Source organism: Camellia sinensis, chromosome 2, assembly GCF_055761805.1.
Source record: "Camellia sinensis isolate YWXY chromosome 2, ASM5576180v1, whole genome shotgun sequence".
Lineage (NCBI taxonomy): Eukaryota > Viridiplantae > Streptophyta > Magnoliopsida > Ericales > Theaceae > Camellia > Camellia sinensis.
This window is the reverse complement of record NC_138962.1, coordinates 46,900,826-46,921,559: the sequence shown is the minus strand read 5'-3', so window position 1 is coordinate 46,921,559 and position 20,734 is coordinate 46,900,826. Positions and strand designations below refer to the sequence as shown.

Below are 20,734 nucleotides of genomic sequence, written 5' to 3'. Positions count from 1 at the left end.
GGTAATAAAAAGTTTTCATATTACTTAACCCCAGAAAATTTTATTGTACACACCGATAATAAGACAGTAAGAGATTTCTTGATCAATAAAAAACCTATTGAGCAAGGAAGAAGATTAGTCCGGTATAATAAAATTTCTGAATATACTTTTGAGGTAGAACATCTTAAAGGTACTAATAATTTCTTGCAGATTTTCTTAGTAGAAATTGTTTCAAAAAATTAAATTACTAAACAAGTAATTTTAATTTTTGTAAAAGACCTCTAAACGAAGAGGAAACAATGGATAAAGGTAAACAACCCGCTCAAGGAGATTGGGTGACAATTACTTAAAAAAAATAAGCCCCAGACAAGAAAGGGTTTATGTTGTATTCGTAGGAAAACAACATGGAATTTACATAGACTGGAATGAATGCAATAAGCAAGTTTGCAGATTTCCAGTAGCCCATCATAAATCATATGATAGCATGACCAAAGCTAAAAAAGTTTTTTACAGTGCACCAGTTATGCCTGTTTATCAAAAGAATTTTTATCAAATGAGAACTAACCCAATTCCAATTAATATTCAGACATCTAAACCAGATGAATCTGAAATAAAAGATTTTTTCAATCCTGGTATATCTAGAGAAATTTATACAGAACTCAATGGAGTTTGGAAAACTCACATTGTAGATAACAAAGTGAAATTTTGAAAATACATGAGAGTTCTGGCCAACAAATTAGCTGAGCAAACAGCTAAATTAAAAGATTTGTAAAATCTTTGTTTCAATATCCTTAAACAAATGAATTGGAATTAAGATTTTAATTTTGAAAAAATAAACAATTTTCTTCAGCTATCAAACCTCATATCAGATGAGTTTTCTGATCCAGTTTTTGAACAAATAAAAATAATTTGTCTTTTTGAAAAAGCAAGAACTTTGTTCCCAAAAGAAATTTTTTTATTAATAAAAAATCGAGTTGAGGATCATCGTGATAAGATTAAACAAATCTTAGAATGATCTTATGATAAATTAAATTTTAAAGATGAAATTTCCAAAATAACCACCATGGCAAATCATGACATGGGGGTATTTTGAATATGTAGATTGAGGAATAACTAATCAAGTTATTTTTAAAATTTTAGATCCAATCAAATGGATAGAATATCCAATGATCATCAAAGCAATGCTCTCATGGATAGTAAAAGGCTTCTAATGGAGTAAATATTTTACTTTCTGGATCTCCAACATCGTTGGTTGGCGGGAAAAAGAACATTTTTTTCAACCATACCAGATTTGGTATCTTAAAGAAACTGAAGATTTTGAATTTGAAGATGATTATTTAGATGAAGATCGCCGGAGAGAGCGATTGGAAAATATCCAAAAATTTTCTTTGACAGAATATTGGATAGACAGTCTAATATCTATTTCACAAGCAACGTCTAATATCCATGGCTCAGCAAAATTGCCATTCATGGTCACAGATGGTAGAATATTATTTGTAACCCATTTTCCCATAACATATCAAAGGTCTCCTACACAAATTAATGAGGCTCTTGATATGCTATTAAATCTCAAAAAAAAAAAAAAAAAAAAAAGATCTTCCGTTGGAACTAGCCATAACCGCGGATGATGTAGAACATTTTCGGAATGAGCAATACAACCAGGATCCTGATTCCTCTCCATCAGAGACTAATGAAGAATATCACAATCTCATCAACAGGATGGAAGCATAGTGGACCCCACTATTACATGCAATTGTCTCCTGATCGACTCCAACCTTATCCAAGACTCGTGGAGCAACTTGCATTATTAGGCGGAAAGTGGTCAGACAAATCTTTTCAGCCGATACTACAAGACAGAAAAGATTATCCAAATCTTATCTGTTTCAGTCTATCCCTTTGAAAACTGGGGAGGGTAGACAGTGTATATAATTGTAGAAACTGTAGAATATAGCAAATAATTGTAAGTTTTCATTTATTGTCTTTGTAATTTTGTTGAAACTTTGTAAAAGCCTATTTATAGGCTTGTAGACTTTGTAGAAACTTGTAAAGTTTTGGCCGTATTAGTGTGGTGCTTGTCAACAAAGTAGATATGTAATAATGCTAGGATAACTTTTTGGTTTTGTTTGTATATACAACATGTAGTCTATAAATTGACTTTCTAGCCAACATAATAAAGTATGTAAATTTTCTCCATCCTACTTCGTCTCTAACTTCTAACTTCTCTTAACACCATAAGTCTATCATAATTCCATAATAATAAAAAGGTCATTTTAGTCTAGAACATAATTAATGCGAAAATCAAGATTATCATATTCTTCTTTCTCCATTTTTTTGAGAAAATCAGGATGTGTTTTAATGCATAACTCATCCTATGGATTCAGGAGTTTATGAAAAAATTGATCTAACTAGGGTTGATTTGCTAGTAGATCAATAAGATAATAATATTTTTTAAAAGTTAGAACATAGTCTTCAAAAAGACAAATATTACATAATTCTAATTTAGTCAAAATATAATTTGTATCTACTGGTAAATTAGTATCTGCTACAAAATCACATAAGTTTTCTTTTATGATTTTTGAAACTTAGCTAAAATTGTGTCAAGTGTGAGAAAATTTGCCAACAAAGCCGTTTTTTGACTTTTTCTAATTTCAAATTTTTCCCACTTAACCATTGCAACACATCTCCTTGGAAAGTTGCTACAATATAATCAAGGAATTTTTCCTTTGACCAACTATTTTTATAATTGGTAATAATGATGGACAAAGATTATGCCCAATCATCAATGATCCTTAAATAGAACATGAGACAAGTCTAAATAAGTACCATTTTGAGCTATTGGATACTTATGATTATTATTTTTTCTAGATATTACTGGCTCAGGTATAGGATTGGAGGTACTTTCAGTGTTAGTATCATTTTTAACTTCATTTACATCATTTGTTTGAATAAAGTCAAAATTTTCTCCATCTCCCTATGTGCCAAATAATTTGGAATCAATTAGCTCTTCTGCCTTTCTTTTCCCTTTATTTATTTCTAGTGAAATATCTTGATCTAATGTTTCTTCAGATGAGGATGATTGACTGTCAGTATCATTAGTTGACATATTAATATCATAATAAAAGTGTTGTAAAAGGGTTTCATGTTCTAGATAAGTTTCTCTTATCTAGTCTTGTAACGCCCCGAAATAATCCAACACAAATAAGGTACCTTAACCAACATTCATTAAGGAATAAAGACAGATCTCCAACCTTTTCATCATTAATCAATAAAGTGTGTACAAAAGTTCTACATACGAATTATACATTCAACGGTATGAAAACACATGAATCTATAGCATGTAGAGTATCAAATCCCAAAATAAATAAAATGCCCTTAAGGGCTTATATATTCCTAGGCTTAAACCTAATTACACAAAAACGGTTTCACGAATCCATACATTTAAAGCCCTTGGCTGGCAAATAATTTACAACAAAATAAAGTCATCTACTCTTCACAAAAATATGTCCACGCCCTCAACTTGGCGGGATCACCACATCTTTTTCTGCACCAAATTCCCATAGGGGTGAGCATAAAGCCCAGTAGAGAATCCTTACAAAGTATATATAGTTATGCAAGATTTCCAAAATTAAATACAAATATCATGCAATGCCAATTTAAAGAGAATTTCATTTGTCTGCTCTTTTTGAAAATCACCATGTTCAACAATAGTTTGAAATCTCAACAATTCCGAAACTTACAATTTTATTTAATAGGGGCGGTAAATACGACTCAGGTAATCCTTAGGTTGGTGTTTGTAAGTAGGCTCAACTAGCACTACCAAAGCCCCACTTTACCGGTTGCTAACTAGAAGGAAAGTGGTACCTCATCCGTGCATGTTTTCGGTCTTTCATCCCGGACACTCAGGCCAACTTAACCAATTACATCTACACCTTCTGTCCGGACTTACCAACGTATTTACCCCTTAAACATTTCCATGATTTCATTTCACTATATTTCATTTTCAATGAAAGTTCCAATTCCCAATCAAAAGTCATGACATGCAAGGTTTTAGAGAAGTCAATGCAATAATTATCTATACTATATCATATTTCTCTACTTTCAACATAGTTTCAACAAATATTCTATGATGATCAAAATTTCCTTTTTTCTCCTTTCAATGCCATTTCACAAATAGCCAAAAGTTTGCTACCATCTATCAATAAATATAACAACATGTCCACAATTCATGCACTTCCACCATTTTCATCATTTCAAAGCTATAGCAAAATTTGGATAACAATCTCCAATCTCAATAATTCTCATGTGTAGAGAAACCCATCATCAATATATATGCATTTGTAATAAAACAAGGAAACTCTCCACTTTCTTTACTTATCATGGCACACAACTATGAATTTATATATATGTATATATATACATAATATCACCCATAAACCCTCATCTTCTTTTATCCAAGGAAACCCCCAAAATTTCTAGGTTTTCTTCTTTACAAACAATACACACACACACACACTCTAAACACTTGAAAGGGACTCTCAAGAAGACACCATTCTCTTGCCTAAGGTAATTTCAACCCTCAAGATGCTATCTTAGAAAGATTTGAGATTTAAAAAAAAAAAAAAAACCTACTTTTGAAATTCTCTACATTTTGGGCCACAAAAGCAAAACCAACATAATAACTTCAAGAAAACCTTTAAATCAACATCAATATTGCAAAACATATATATATATATATATAACTCAAAGCAGCCCCTACCTCAAGTTTTGGAGAAGATGAGAGAAGAAACCCTAGAATCAAAAGGTGCCAAAACTCAATCTCCACCGCACACAATGTAATTCTTGTTTTCCTCTTTGATAAAGGAACTTGGGTTAAAATGTGTATGGATTTGGAGGAATCAAAGATCTTGTGGTGTTTTTGGTATGAAATGTAGAGAGAAGGGAGAGAATGTGTTTTTAAAGAGAGAGAGATATAGGATAAATGCGATACACTCAGCCCCAAAAGAAGGAAAAACAGAGGATTTCAGGCTGTCCAGAAGCCCCCACGTGCTGTGCCCTCTCCCGCACGGGCGGAGCGTCTCCCCTACACGTGCGGCCTTCACCCCTGCATATGCGGTAGTCCCTTCCCGCACCTCACTCTGCACCTGCTTATTAGGTAGTGTGCAACCTTCCAAAGCTCATCTTTCCTGCATGTGCGACCTCATCCCCCACATGTGCAGCCCCCATCCCGCACGTGCGGCCCTGGCCTAGCAACCCAGAATTTTTTTGGTTCTCTCCCAGGCACTCCGGACTCCGCTGTGCACCCTCCGAAACAAGTGACGCTCAACCTGGAGTTAGACAAGAACCGGAATTTGAAAAGAAAACTCTCGAACACCACAGACTTAAAGAGGACAAAAATAAACAACACACAAAGAAACGAGTCATCACATCCTCCCTACCATAGGAAATTTTGTCCCCGAAATTTAAACAATCCAACCAAACTAAAGGGTTCGAACAATTATAACTGCACTATCAAAATTTCAAATTGCAACATCGATATTCAACCAACATTTACTATGCTCATCATCATCATTTCATCAAGATGACAATTGTTTATAATAGACATTTGAATTGAAACATTTTTAACAAAATATCATTCATTCACAATCTCATGCTTAGATTAACAATACATATAACAACATGTGATTAACAATTTAACACTTTTTCCCTTTAACACTAGGGAACATTACAAATCAAAACAACTAAGCATTTTCAAATAAATCTGGATACTTGGAGCGGACCTCCACTTCCCATTCTCAAGTTGCTTCCTCAACCCCATGGTGCCTCCACAACACCTTCACTAACAATATAGTTTTACCCCGTAACACTTGCTCTCGGGTATCTAGTATTTGAACCGGTCGCTCTTTGTAAGAGGCATTCTCATCCACCTCCAAATCAACCCAATCTAGCACATGAAAAGGGTCGAGTTTGTACTTCCTAAGTATTAACATATGAAACACATTGTGAACCCCCAAAAGTTGTGGCGATAAAGCTAATCGGTATGCCACTTCCCCAATTCTCTCCAATATCTCGAAAGCCTCAATAAACCTCGGAAACAACTTTCCACTCTTACCGAACCTCATTAAACCCCGCCTCGGTGAGATTTTAAGGAATACATGATCACCTTCTTCAAAAGATAAAGGCCGTCTCGTCTTTTCGGCATAACTTTTCTGTCGACTTTGGGTCGTAGCTAATCTCTTCCGAATGACAGCAACTTTCTCAGTCGTCTTTCTAATGATTTTCGAACCCAACAACGGTGCATCCCCCACCTCAACCCAACAAACTGGTGATTTACAAGGTCGGCCATACAAGGCCTCAAACGGTGCCAGCTCGATGCTAGCTTGATAATTATTGTTGTAGGAAAACTCAATCAACGGTAAATGCCTCTCCCATGACCTCTTGAAATCGAGGACACAAGCTCTAAGCATGTCCTCCAAATTCTGAATGGTACGTTCTGACTGCCCATCGGTTTGAGGGTGATAAGCGGTACTAAAGGTCAACTTAGTCCCCAATGCCTCTTGAAGGCTTTGCCACAACTGGGCAGTAAAACGAGGATCTCTATCTGATACGATGGTTACAGGAACTCCGTGAAGTCGAACTATTTCCCTAATGTATAACTCTACCAAGTGCTCAACTGAGTCGCTGGTACGCATCAGAATGAAATGCGTAGACTTAGTCAACCTATCAACGATCACCCAAATGGCGTCATTGCCCCGCCGTGTTCTAAGAAGCCCAACTACGAAACCTATGGTAACGTGCTCTCATTTCCACTCGGCTATTGGTAAGGGTTGTAACAAACCCGCTGGTCTTTGATGTTCGGCCTTCACTTGTTGACAAGTAAGGCACTTCGACACAAAGGATGCGACATCCCGCTTTATACCCCTCCACCAAAATTGACGGCTAAGATCACGATACATTTTAGTGCCTCTCGGATATACCGCAAGGCATGAGTGATGGAACTCCCAAAGCACTTCCTCTCTACAAGATTCAGGTACAAACAAACGGTCTAGGTAACGTACACTCTGATCCGAGCGAATATTCAACCCGTTGGAGATTCTATCACGAATTGACTCTACTTCACGGTCTCCTTGTTGTGCCTCTACAACTTTACTAATCAAGGTAGGTTGAGCACTCAAAGTAAACAATGTTGCACTCTCTTCGGACTCACCCAAATGCAATTCAAACTTGCCGATGTCACCCAACATAACCCACTCCTGAATGGCCACACTCGCCAAACTACTCACGGATTTCCGACTTAGGGCATCGGCCACTACATTGGCCTTCCTCGGATGATATTGTAACTCAAAGTCATAATCCTCCAAAAATTTCATCCACCTCCATTGGCGTAAATTCAAGTCTTTTGGGGAAAACAAATACTTTAAGATCTTATGATCGAAAAAAACCTCAAACTTCTCGCCATACAAATAATGCCTCCAAATTTTCAAGGCAAACACTATTGCTGCTAATTCCAAGTCGTGGGTAGGGTAATTCTTCCCATGAGTTTTCAATTACCGTGAACCGTAAGCTACAACATTTCCCCCTTACATCAAAACACAACCAAGCCCATCCCGAGATGCATCACAATAAACGGTGTAACCCAAACCTCTTTATGGAATTATCAACACCGGTGCGGTAGTCAACCTAGTTTTAAGCTCTTGGAATGACCTTTCACAAGTCTCACTCCACACAAACTTAACCCCCTTTCTAGTCAATCTACTCAAAGGCGCGACTAGTCTAGAAAAGTCCCTCACAAAACGCCGATAGTACCCCAACAATCTCAAGAAACTCCAGATCTCAAAAACATTCTTAGGTTGCTCCCAATCTTGTACAGATTCTATCTTTGAAGAATCTACAATTACTCCCTCTCTTGACACCACATGGCCCAAAAACTTCACCTCGGTGAGCCAAAACTCGCATTTCTCAAATTTGGCATACAATTGATGTTTCCTAAGCAAATCAAGCACTACCCTCAAGTGAGCCTCGTGTTCTTCCTCGAAAGTCGAATAAATTACGATGTCGTCCACAAGGATGACCACAAAATGATCCAAGTATTCTCTAAAAATTCGGTTCATCAAATCCATAAAGGAGGCCGGTGCATTAGTCAACCCAAATGGCATTACAAGGAACTCATAGTGGCCATAATGCGTATGAAAGGCCGTTTTCTAGACGTCCTCCTCTCGGACTCTCAACTGATGGTACCCTGACCTCAAATCTATCTTCGAAAAGCAACAAGGCCCTCTAAGTTGGTCAAACAAGTCATCAATTCGGGGTAAGGGGTATTTGTTCTTGACGGTAACCCGATTCAACTTGCGGTAATCGATACACAATTGCAACGACCCATCCTTCTTCTTCGCAAAGAGAGCCGGCGCTCTCCAAGGCGATGTACTAGGACGAATGAAACCCTTGTCTAAAAGCTCTTGGAGTTGAAACTTCAACCTATGCAACTCCGCGAGAGCAAATCTATACGGCGCCATGGAAATTGGTGTCGCTCCAGGCACTAAGTCAATGGTAAACTCAATCTCCCGGTGGGGTGGCAAACTGGTAAGATCCTGGAGAAATATGTCCGGGTATTCGCAAACTACCCTTGGCAACTCAACACGAGTCCCGTCACTCTCACTATCCAAGAGAGTAGCAAGAATGCCACTAAGTTCGTTCCTACTATGAGGGTCAAATACTGGCGATAAGACCCTATTAACCCGGTCCCTCAAAAAGTAAAAACAATCACCACCCGAGGTGCACACTGTAACCCTCTGACGAAAACAATCAATCACTGCTCCATACAAAGACAACTAATCCATGTCTAGAATGACATCAAAACTCGACATGTCTAGCAACACAAAAGCAAATGGGAGTCGACCCCTGGCAACCTCTATCTCACAACCACGACACCCCCGATCTAAGTTAACTGTATCCCCAACTGGTGACTCTACTCTGAGCGGAGACGTTAACCGTGCCACCTCTAATCCCAATGTAGACGCAAATACAGTAGATATGAATGAATGAGATACACCAGTATCTATCAACACACTAGCCAAAGAATTACACACAACAAAAATACCTCTCACAACTGAGGATCCCGGCAACTGTTTTGACACGGTAATAGCATACACGCACCCTTGTGGCCTCTGATCAACCTGCTTATCTCTTGGAGCATAGGCTTACTGCACTGACTGAGCCGAAGCAGCTCCCTGATTAGCTCACGAAGTCTGTACTGAGTAAGCCTACTGGTGGCTCTGAGTCTGCCTCGACCCTGATGCGCCAGATGCGCCTCCCAACTGCGGGCAAGCTCTTTTCATGTGTCCTAACTGACCACACTGATAGCAAGTAGGCCCCTGTCCCCTACTCTGAGACTGACTCTGAGATCGGTTAGGAGGTGGTGGTGGCAACATCTACTGTCTTCCTCCCTTCTGTGGACATGCAAAGGCCTTGTGACCCGGTTGGCTACATTTGAAACAAGAAAACCCACTCGGTGCACTCTTCCCTGGGCCCGCACTAGGCAAGGGAAAGGTAGATCTAGACTGTTGCGGTTGGAACTGGAATGAAAAGGTGTTTCTGCTCTTCTTGTTGGGCCTATAATTCCCTTGTGATGCTTGACCCCTCGACCTTGAATCTTGGATTCTCTCTTCTTCGGCCTCCACAGTAATCTCTACGTGTGCCGCTGCTTCTACAAGACGGTCATAATTTCAGATCATGTTCCTGGTAACCTTGAACAAGATTTTGGTTCTTAGTTTCTTCTCGAACTCAATACAACGGAGCTCTTCCGTTGCCACTAACTCCGATGCAAACCGGAACAAACTAGAGAAGGCTGCTTCGAACTCAGCCACGAACATGTTGAGTTGCTTAAGGTCTTGGAATTCCTACCTCAACCTCTCCCTAGCAATGGAAAGTAGGCACTTGTCTTGGAAAGCCACCACAAATGCTTCCCATGTCGGTTCTATTCGGCCCTTGGCGTATTTCTACCATTGGTCCGCATCCCCATTGAGGTAGTAACTCGCAAGAGTCACCCTAAGCTCACTGTCTTCGATGTGAAGCATCTCAAATGTCTTCACTATTTGTTTGAGCCATTCATCCGCTTTCTTAGGCTCGGGGCCACCATGGAACTCATCCGGCTTGGCCTGTAAAAACTCCCTCGTGAGGAAACTCACTCTCGTCTTTACGGCGTTCTCCCTAGCTTGGTTCTCCACCTTTAGTATATTCATAGACTCCCTCAAGGCCTCCGTCATTTCTCGGGCTAAGGCCCCCATTGCGGTTTGGCCCGCTTGCCCCGGTATTTCGGCTTGCCCCACTTGTTCGATCATATTAGCTTGGCCCAACCCCTTCTCTTGCACCGGAACCTCATGGACCGGTACCTCATGCACACCCTGGCGATCCCTACCACGCCTTTCACCTCCACCTCCTCGGGTTTGACTCCTTCTTGACATCCTAATTTAGGAATCAAAATAAATGATTTAACACACAATTCAAAATGTGCCTGTAATTTGCCTCACACGTTAGACTACCACAATTATGTACATGATCTACCACACAAACAATTTAATTCACTCCACATAAACACTTAGTCACGTAAACACATACGGATTATTCTTTTGTGATGAGGTTCGTCGCACGAAAAACCAAGAATTCTTAATAGAACGAGTATTGATCAGGTACCCTTCTAATAAGACCTCAAGGAATTTAATAGGCGCAAATAATATCCCAAAAGTCCAATCTCATACCCATATAGCCACATAAACATGCTGTCATATAATCATGAAAAACAAAACATTTCCTAATCATGCGAAATGAACCTAATGTGGCAAAACAACCACTTCCCGCGAGCCCCAAGTATTCAAACCTGGTAGCTCTGATACCAAGTTGTAACGCCCCGAAATAATCCAACACAAATGAGGTGCCTTAACCAACATTCATTAAGGAATAAAGATAGATCTCCAACATTTTCATCATTAATCAATAAAGTGCGTACAAAAGTTCTACATGCGAATTATACATTCAACGGTATGAAAACACATGAATCTATAGCATGTAGAGCATCAAATCCCAAAATAAATAAAATGCCCTTAAGGGCTTACATATTCCAAGGCTTGAGCCTGATTACACAAAAATAGTTTTACGAACTCATACATTTAAAGCCCTTGGCTAGCAAATAATTTACAACAAAATAGAGTCATCTATTCTTCACAAAAATATGTCCACGCCCTCAACTCAACGGGATCACCATATCTTTTCCTGCACCAAATTCCCATAGGGGTGAGCATAAAGCCCAGTAGAGAATCCTTACAAAGTATATACAGTTATGCAAGATTTTCCAATATTAAATGCAAATGCCATGCAATACCAATTTAAAGAGAATTTCATATACCTGCTCTTTTTAAAAATCACCATGTTCAACAATAGTTTCAAATCTCAACAATTCTAAAACTTACAATTTTATTTAACAGGGGCAGTAAATACGACTCAGGTAATCCCTAAGTTGGTGTTTGCAAGTAGACTCAGCTAGCACTACCAAAACCCCACTTTACCGGTTGCTAACCGGAAGGGAAGTGGTACCTCCTCCGTGCATGTTTTCGGTCTTTTACCCCGGACACTCAGGCCAACTTAACTAATTACATCTACACCTCTTATCCAGATTTACTAACGTATTTACCCCTTAAACATTTCCATGATTTCATTTCACCATATTTTATTTTCAATGAAAGTTCCAATTCTCAATCAAAAGTCATGACATGCAAGGTTTTAGAGAAGCCAACGCAATAATTATCTATACTACATCATATTTCTCTACTTTCAACATAGTTTCAACATATTCTATGATGATCAAAATTTTCTTTTTTCTTGTTTCAATGTCATTCCGCAAATAGCCAAAAGTTTGCTACCATCTATCAATAAATATAACATGTCCACAATTCATGCACTTCCACCATTTTCATCATTTCAAAGTTATAGCAAAATTTGGACAACAATCTCCATTCTCAATAATTCTCATGTGTAGAGAAACCCATTATCAATATATATGCATTTGTAATAAAACAAGGAAGCTCTCCACTTTCTTTACTTATCATGGCACACAACTATGAATTTATATATATGTATATATATATATATATATATACATAATATCACCCATAAACCCTCATCTTCTTTTATTCAAGGAAACCCCCAAAATTTCTAGGTTTTCTTCTTTACAAACAACACACACACACACACCCTAAACACTTGAAAGGGACTCTTAAAAACACACCATTTTCTTGCCTAAGGTAATTTCAACCCTCAAGATGCTATCTTAGAAAGATTTGAGATTTTTTTAAAAAAAAAAAAATCCACTTTTGAAAATCTCTACATTTTGGGCCACAAAATCAAAACCAACATAATAACTTCAAGAAAATCTTTAAATCAACATCAATATTGCAAAGCATGTATATATAACTCAAAGAAACCCCTACCTCAAGTTTTGGAGAAGATGAGAGAAGAAACCCTAGAATCAAAAGGTGCCAAAACTCAATCTCCACCGCACACAATGTAATTCTTACTTTGCTCTTTGATGAAGGAACTTGGGTTAAAATGTGTATAGATTTGGAGGAATCAAAGATCTTGTGGTGTTTTTGGTGTGAAATATAGAAAGAAGGGAGATAAATGTGTTTTTAGAGAGAGAGAGATATAGGATAAATGAGATATACTCAGCCCCAAAAAAAGGAAAAAGAGAGGATTTCGGGCTGCCCAGAAGCCCGTACGTGCGGCGCCCTCTCTCGCACGTGCGGCCTTCACCCCCGCACGTGCGGTGGTCCCTTCCTGCAACTCACTCCGCACCTGCTTAATAGGCAGTGTGCAACCTTCCAAAGCTCATCCTTCCCGCATATGCGGCCTCATCCCTCGCACATGCGGCCCTGGCCCAACAGAATTTTTCTAGTTCACTCCCAAGCACTCTGGACTCGGCTGTGCACCCTCCGAAACAAGTGATGATCAACCCAGAGTTAGACAAGAACCGTAATTTGAAAGAAAACTCTCGAACACCACAGACTCAAAGAGGACAAAAAGAAACAACACGCAAAGAAACGGGTCATCACGGTTTAGTAGCCTATTTTTTTCATCAATACCTAAATCTAGGTCTTTAATAATCCAATATTTCAACAATATTTTCATATTCAGTCCTATTATAGGTATTGATTTGAAGTATTATAATATCTTCTGTATCATAAAATAGCCAAGAATGGAATTATCTCCTGGACTATTCATTCCATCATTGTTTATAATGGATATAGTTTCTAATTTTGTCGCCAAATTATTTATTTAGTTTTTTGCTTCTTTGTTTAAGTCAATATTTATTATAGAACCCAAATTGTCTATTTTAGATTATATAGACTCAATTTTGGTTTCTAGATAATTTTGATTTATTTTTTGATTTTTATCTAATTTGGAAAACCAATAACACATAATATTAGTAATATTATTTAAACTAAAACACACACTATTTATATTTGCAGATTCTTTAGTAATATGCAAACTATGGTCATATTTATTATTAACATTATTTTTTGTATTTCCAAAACATATTATATCTTCAGGGTTAATTGCCATTATAGATTGTTACTGGTACCTAAGACCCTCCTAGTGTATTTATCCGGTGCTTAAAACCTCTCTTTATGATCTTAAAGACTTAATTACGGCCAATAGTCAAAAGATCTTAATGAGTATATGGGTTTTGACATACACTAAGCGCATAGGTTTTACAACAACTATAAATGAAATAAATAATTATGAAGATATAAATTACAAAGGATACACAATTAAAGACTAAACTTGACGAATAATATTTTCTGATATTTTTTTTTATATATCATTAAGAACACCATACACACTTATATATATATATATATATATATGTATATATATCAAAATGTATACATAGATAGAAATACTTACATAGCTTGATCTTACTTTCAAATCTCTTCACCAAGTTCTAATACCAATTACAAAACAACAAGGAAATGAGCTTTTTATTATTATGGAATTATGATGGAGTTATAGTGTTAAGAGAAGTTAAAAGTTAGAGACGAAGTAGGCAACCAAGGATGGAGAGAATTTACATACATTATTATGTTGGCTAGAAAGCTAATTTATAAACTACATGTTGTATATAAAAACAAAATCCAAAAGTCATCCTAACATTATTACATAGCTACTTTGTTGACAAGCACCACACTAATAGGCCAAAACTTTGCAAGTTTATTCCTTCCTGGTTTGACACAATTGCTTTAAATTTGGAAGAATAGTCATTAACCATGCTCTGTGAATTAATTGCATTCAAGTCGAGGGAATGGTTCCCCTCCATATAACTATCCTCCATAACCCTCCATACTTGTTTTTGTGAGCTCTTTCTCGGTCTCACGATGATGATATGAACCATTCATCTTGCATGTAAAGATGAGTTATGCAAAAAATTAGGTTAATTCTTTTACGTAGATGGTCTTTACTGCAATGTTTACAAAATGAATGATTCGGATCATTGTTGTGAGCCTAAAATTTATCCCACTTAATAAACATGGAAGATGTGGTATGAAGAGGAAGTCATTCCCAGTGAATAATGCCTATTTACATGCACAAAATTTTCACAATTTTTTTTACTATTAGACAAAAGTAGCGAGATCCATTTTAATAAATGCATGTGGATTTTATACTGTGTATAGTAGTGTCAAGAAAAAGGATAAATTATATTGACTTCTCTTGAAATTTGAAGAAAATATAATAAATTTTACAATTTTGATATGATTACAACTTTTTTTTTTTAATAATGTTAAATGAATCGAAACTAATGTAAATGGTGTGAAAATACAAATTATAAATAAAAACAAAAAATATATATTTTATATATAAATAACAAATTATTGACAAAAAGAGAATTTTGTTATGTAATTTAAAATTTTAAGGGAATTTAATGTGATTATGTCAAAATTATGAAGCTAATTTTTTTAAAAAAAAAAAAATTTAAGTGAGGTCAGCATAATTTATCCTAATAAAAATATGAAATGTGTTCATGTACAGTATTGTTCCTCATAAATATATTAACATACATATCGATATTTATTTATGCATGTAGGAAAGGAATGAGAAAAGCGCATCACTATGGCAGATATTCAGCGGACTACTGCAGAATGATAGAAGGCCTAGAAAACAAAAATTGCGAAGTGAATGCATTTGACATTTTACTGAGAAAACCCAAACTGAAACATGGTTGGACAGTAATAGTATACCCACTTTGATAAAAATGAGTAAAGGCCTTCTTTGAAGAAATCTTTTTTTCTTAAAACAAGGTTGCAAACCTAAAAAGTAACATTCACATTTTACATCTATTCTGATATACACAGACAGACACCTGATCAGAAGAATAGCTAAAATTTGACCAAAAACAAAATTGGAGGCTGCCAAATGAAGCAATGTTTTCCTTTTTGGGAGTTTACCAAGCTCTCTTAAAGCTTTCTCCACTCAGCATGGAAGGTGCAATTCTTTTTTGCTTGAAGCATAGAATAGAAGTACTTACATGTAAAACTCCTGTCAGAACCTGCTGTGTTAACGGCTATGGAGGATCTCTGGTGCAGAAATGCTGTTCATGGACAGTACAGTAAGAGATTGCAATATTTGTCATGATAATTCAGTACTTGATGACATGGTGGCGCAACCAGAGATCGTACATGACCATATGAAATGCATCGTATTTGATTGGAGGTGTGTTCCATTCAAAATGCTTCTGCACCTAATAAATTGACGGAGTCACAGAGAGGGGGGAAAGTAAAAGAAAATCAGACTTGCGATTTGGAAACAAATTTAACACTAAAGCTTGTGGTGTTTTTGAGAAGTGATAGTGTAGGTGTTGATTGTGCTTATTTAGACAAAGTGAGATGTGATGTGAGGTCAGTTCATGGTTGTTATTAATCTATTAACAGTGAGTACACACAAAACTGTTATGCCTGTATGCATTTCTACTTTTGTCACTCCAATAAATTAGAAATCAAATTTCATTTATAATGCATGACCTACAATTTATGCTATTTTGTATGCAAATAAACATATTGCCATAAAAATATTGTTCTTAGGAGACTGAATAGTGAGATATACTCGATGGGGCAATGATAGCAAGAATTACCAAGGACAAACCGAAATTTTGAGTAGAAGAGAAGGAAAAATAACAGTTGGAACGATCAGATTCCAAAAGCTTAGAAGATCTGATTTGTTGTATCTTTTGATCTCTACTGTTGTTGAAATTAAAAAACAAAAAAAAAAAGAGTAAAAAATGAAAATGAAAAACATAGAAAAGAAGAAATTATTTTTACCTTGACCAGGTTGTAATGTAATCTGATGAATTCTGATTCTGGTATTTTCTTTAGAATATACTTCAGACCATATACATCATGCTCATTGAGTATCACAGAAAATTTCCGCCAATTAAGGATATCATTGAATGGAAGATCATAGTAATTTGACAATATTACTGCAGAACAGGCAGGAAAAAACTGCTTAGAAAACAGAATCCAAGACAGGCTGTTCGTATACAAGCACTCTGTATAAAAAGTTTAGGTGAGTATATATTTCTTTTACCAGGTACACATCCGTAATGAATAGAGTCAGCTATGCGATCACTATTGACTTGTGAACCACCCGGGCATATGCAGAACTTCGTGGTATAGAATTTCTGTAGGTATACCAAATGTCCAGTGCCTCTAGTTATTCTGTTATTCTGGATATCAAGTTCTGTGTCATTCTCCCATTCATTTGCTAGTACAGCTCTTATTTCAGAATTGCGATGACCTGCCCAGAAACCGAGCATTTTCCTGTACATTGTGCTAGCTGATATTAGTAGGAAATTTATGAAAAGTATTGTTCCTTCCACTAACAAGAAGTTTAATTTGCAATTCAGTGGAAGCATAAACACAATGGCTAACAGATAGTGAACCAGCAAGCTAGACATTTGAACAGAAAGGCCATGAAGGACCAAAGCCAGGTCAAATCAAGCAGAACAAAATCTTATGGGGCCTTGTTAAAAAAATAGATATTCTTATCTATAATAATAAAAAAAGGCTGCTGAAAAGGACTTCTGCAGCAAGATTTCTAATGTATGAGCAATAAAATTTATTATGACCCTTCGACAGTAATGTTCAATAAAATACTAAAAGGTAAAAAGAAAGACAAGAAAGAAACAGTGGCTACTATGGAGATTTAATTATTATAGATAAGAATATCCGTTGTGGGCTACCCTGCTGAGCTCAAAGGATACATTATAGCAGATGGCATTTTCTCTGTTATAACTAAGACCTTCAGATGGTAATTAAGTGCCCAAAGAAGCTATCACACAGAGGAAAAATAAAATAAAATCATTATGTTCTGCCATCAGATGCAATAGACTATAGTAAGAATGATTGTAAGTATATAGACAGTTAAATAGGAACTGGGAGAAATTTTTTTTATTTTTGCGTAAGTCAGAATTAGATGATGGATGAAGTTCTAAACAACAAAACTTGGTCAATGGAAATGCTAAATTTGGAGGTGAGAGATTAACAGATATACATGAAAACTACATGCACATAAATGATTTGAAGCAGAAAACATGAAGCTTACAGAGGGCGGGAAATGAATAAACATTTATGTATTGGAAAGTAATGGGGATAAGTGCCACACATTGATTTCACTGTTAATGTACATCTATACGAAAAAGTACCACAAAACATAATTGTTAGTACTGGAAAGGAATACACAGAATATCTAGACTATACCAACCGGTTCTCTGTGTCGTTTCCTCCAGCAGGAAGAGCAAAGGGCTGCAGCACTTGAGGGAGGGGAACATCCTTGTGTGGGATAAATCCAATTTCATAGCTCGGTGAACACACAACTCGAATTGAATTCTTCACCAGAAGTGGAACCCCTTCAGTCGCCCTCACACCAACATCATGGCAAGTCACAAAAAAGTGATCAGTGCCCAACGTTCTATTCCAGTAAGGGTACTTCAATATTAAGCTCTGCACATAATTCTGAACTATAGTAGTCATATTTTCATATGAAGCTCCCTGCATACAAAAAAATATAATACAAATGGATGAGAGTACAGAGAGAAAAATCAGCACCCTGGTTCTCTTCAGGTTAGTGCATCTAACGATTAGGCTGTGGAAAATAATAGCAAAATGTTTACATTAAGATAAGAATCACAAATGTTCTAAAGAGAGTAAGATACTAATTCACAAATGTCAGAGGAACAGTCACTTGGAACCAAGAAACTTCAACTTTTGTAAGAAACATACAAAGAGAATTGATTAGGAGAATTGATTATGAATTAGTGTACGACTGGTGTAACCTGTGAAAAATAAGCCTTGAATGGGAGAGAATAATATTTTTATTATTATTATTATTTTTTAAATTCCAATATCATAGTTAAGAAGGGTTGGGTTGGGTTGGGTTGGGTTGGGACTATTTTAACTACAAAAAGACAAAATAGACTTTTTAACCCAATAAGACAAAACATCACATTCAACTCATAATCATTACATTCTTTTTCTCACAAAAAGTCAAAAAAACCAAAAAATCATTCTCAAACGAGACTTTTTAGCCTCAGGTTAAAATAACCAAAAAGTCAAAAAGCCAACTCATTTCCCAAACGAACCCTTAAAATTGTTGAACGAAAATAATGGGGATGCAATTTAATGGGAAATGAGGATTATTAACAAGAATAGAGATTAAACAATGATGTGTTATTGAAGATACACCAGCTTTTGTAGGAGTTGAACAAACAAACTAAAATGTATCTAATTAAGCCATCTTGCCAGAATATCATGTCTCCCGACATTGAAGAAAATGCAGTTAATATTACATTACTATAAACATGGGAAAAGGAGCGGACCAAATGAGTAAGATATTAGCCTTTCAAACTAAGACATGCGAATTTAAAAAAGATTTACCAGCAAATTCCTCAATTTAAGACGAAAGTTCCAAAGTTGAAACAATTGCTCGATGTGAAACTTTAATTAAGAAAAAAAAAATAACAAAAAGGTACAGTCACAATGCTACACATAAATATTTTTAAGGTAATCACTTCAGTACCTCAACACATTCGTTCATATTTAATACAGGAAAAAAAAATATTAGAAAGGAGATTATATGAGAAATTATAACATGGTTGTTTAACAAAGGAGATTATTTCCAAAGAAAATCAATCAAGAGCTATTGAAATGAACTAGAACAAACAGGTGTAAAAAGGGAAGAAGAAGGGCAAAATGGATATATCTACTAGAAGTAAAAGTAACACCATACGTGATGCATGTGCATATCATCGTTTTATTTCAGAAAAATAAGATTGTAAAATGTATGATTGAATTCAAAATCTGAAAATAGAAATGAATTTGGAAAAATCAAAAGTTGAAGTTAAAAAAAAAAAAAAAAAAATCTGAATCATGGGCACAACTGCTCATGCAACTACTATAGGCGTGTTTTGGAAAAATCTAAAATAATGAGACGTTAACACCAACTCTAACTTTCACATATATAATAGTGTGTGTGTGTAAATATATATACATATATATATATATAGAGGGAGAGAGAGAGAGAGAGAGCAAACAGAGTATAAAAAATTCTATGACAAATTAAAGATGTTACATTCAACCAGACCAAGAAACACAGCAAGATTCATCCAGACTACAACCCAACCCAATAAATTTGTAAATTCAATAATAATCATGCTGAACATAACAAAAACTGCTCCAAGAGGCAAGAAGTATGTTAGGACATAATTCTGAATACCCTTCAATCATCTTGAAACCTAATTATTACATTTACAATGTAAACTATAAACCAAAAACCCTAACCCCAAAACACATCACACAAAGCATAATTATTCATGAATAAACTCCAAGAAAAGCATAAATCAAACATGAAACAAAATAGTGTATACCGATCCACGCATTTTCTGACAAGAAATCGGTATAAAGAACAAATGAGCTTGCTCGGGATCGTCAGTCCGAAACCGACTCTCTCGAATATTCTGGAAGAAATACCCTTCGCTGGCGTACTTTCCCTTGAGCTTCTTCGGCGTTTGGTAATACGTTTTCGGATCTCCGTCAGGGTACACATAAATCTTGAAATTCCTCTCCATTTCCTCGTAATTGTGGCCGAAGACTTGCGAAGAGTGGTAGACATCAGTGAAGACTTCGAAATTGGGGGTGACCTTCAAGATTTGGGGGAAAAAAAGTGTGAAATCAGGGAAATCGAGAGCAGGAAAGTGAGAGAAAGTGAAAGAAAATGAGGCGAGGAGATACCTTGAGAGTAGTAGGAAAGAGTGATTGATAGTAGAGGGTAGCGAAGAAGATGGTGAAGAAGGAGGTTATGAAGATGACGATGAAGCGGTTCCAGCTAGGGCGAGGAACAGAGGCCAGGTGAGCGACGATTCGGTTTCCATGCATTGTGAGAGACAGAGATAGAATTTTCCCGAGAAAGTGAGAATCAGGGAAAATAGAGGTGAGTTTTGGAAGCAGAGAGAGAGAGAGAAGATCAGAAGTGAGGCGAAGATCAAAGCACGCGTGCTCTGTAAAATCTGTTAGTTAGGTAGTGTTCCCGCCAAAGCATATAGTTTTCAAAATAGAATAAATTATACTGTTGACTCTTAAATAAGGATAAATTACAGTTTTTTGCCCTTATAATTTAACCCAAATTTTAGTTTAATTGCTATTATTTCAATTTCAGCAAGGAT

General features: G+C 36.4%; 1 protein-coding gene across 4 annotated transcripts; it reads right to left on the bottom strand.

Annotated features, from left to right (window-relative positions):
* Positions 1-10,947: 10,947 nt before the first annotated feature.
* LOC114282599 (putative glycosyltransferase At5g03795) lies at positions 10,948-20,584 on the bottom strand. 4 transcript variants are annotated; one of them, XM_082906040.1, is made up of 8 exons: positions 20,304-20,584; positions 19,940-20,212; positions 17,779-18,065; positions 16,603-16,835; positions 16,338-16,495; positions 15,699-15,760; positions 15,548-15,610; positions 10,948-11,241 (listed from the first exon to the last, which is right to left on the bottom strand). In XM_082906040.1, exons 1-7 carry the CDS (start codon positions 20,445-20,447, stop codon positions 15,577-15,579), a joined length of 1,191 nt encoding a protein of 396 aa, XP_082762166.1. In that variant the 5' UTR covers positions 20,448-20,584; the 3' UTR covers positions 10,948-11,241; positions 15,548-15,576. The 4 variants fall into 4 exon arrangements, 3 of the variants coding, with proteins under 3 accessions (XP_082762166.1, XP_082762160.1, XP_028081106.2); XR_014350782.1 differs by having other exon boundaries at positions 15,548-15,760; XM_082906034.1 differs by lacking the exon at positions 10,948-11,241 and having other exon boundaries at positions 15,453-15,610.
* Between the last annotated feature and the right edge of the window lie 150 nt (positions 20,585-20,734).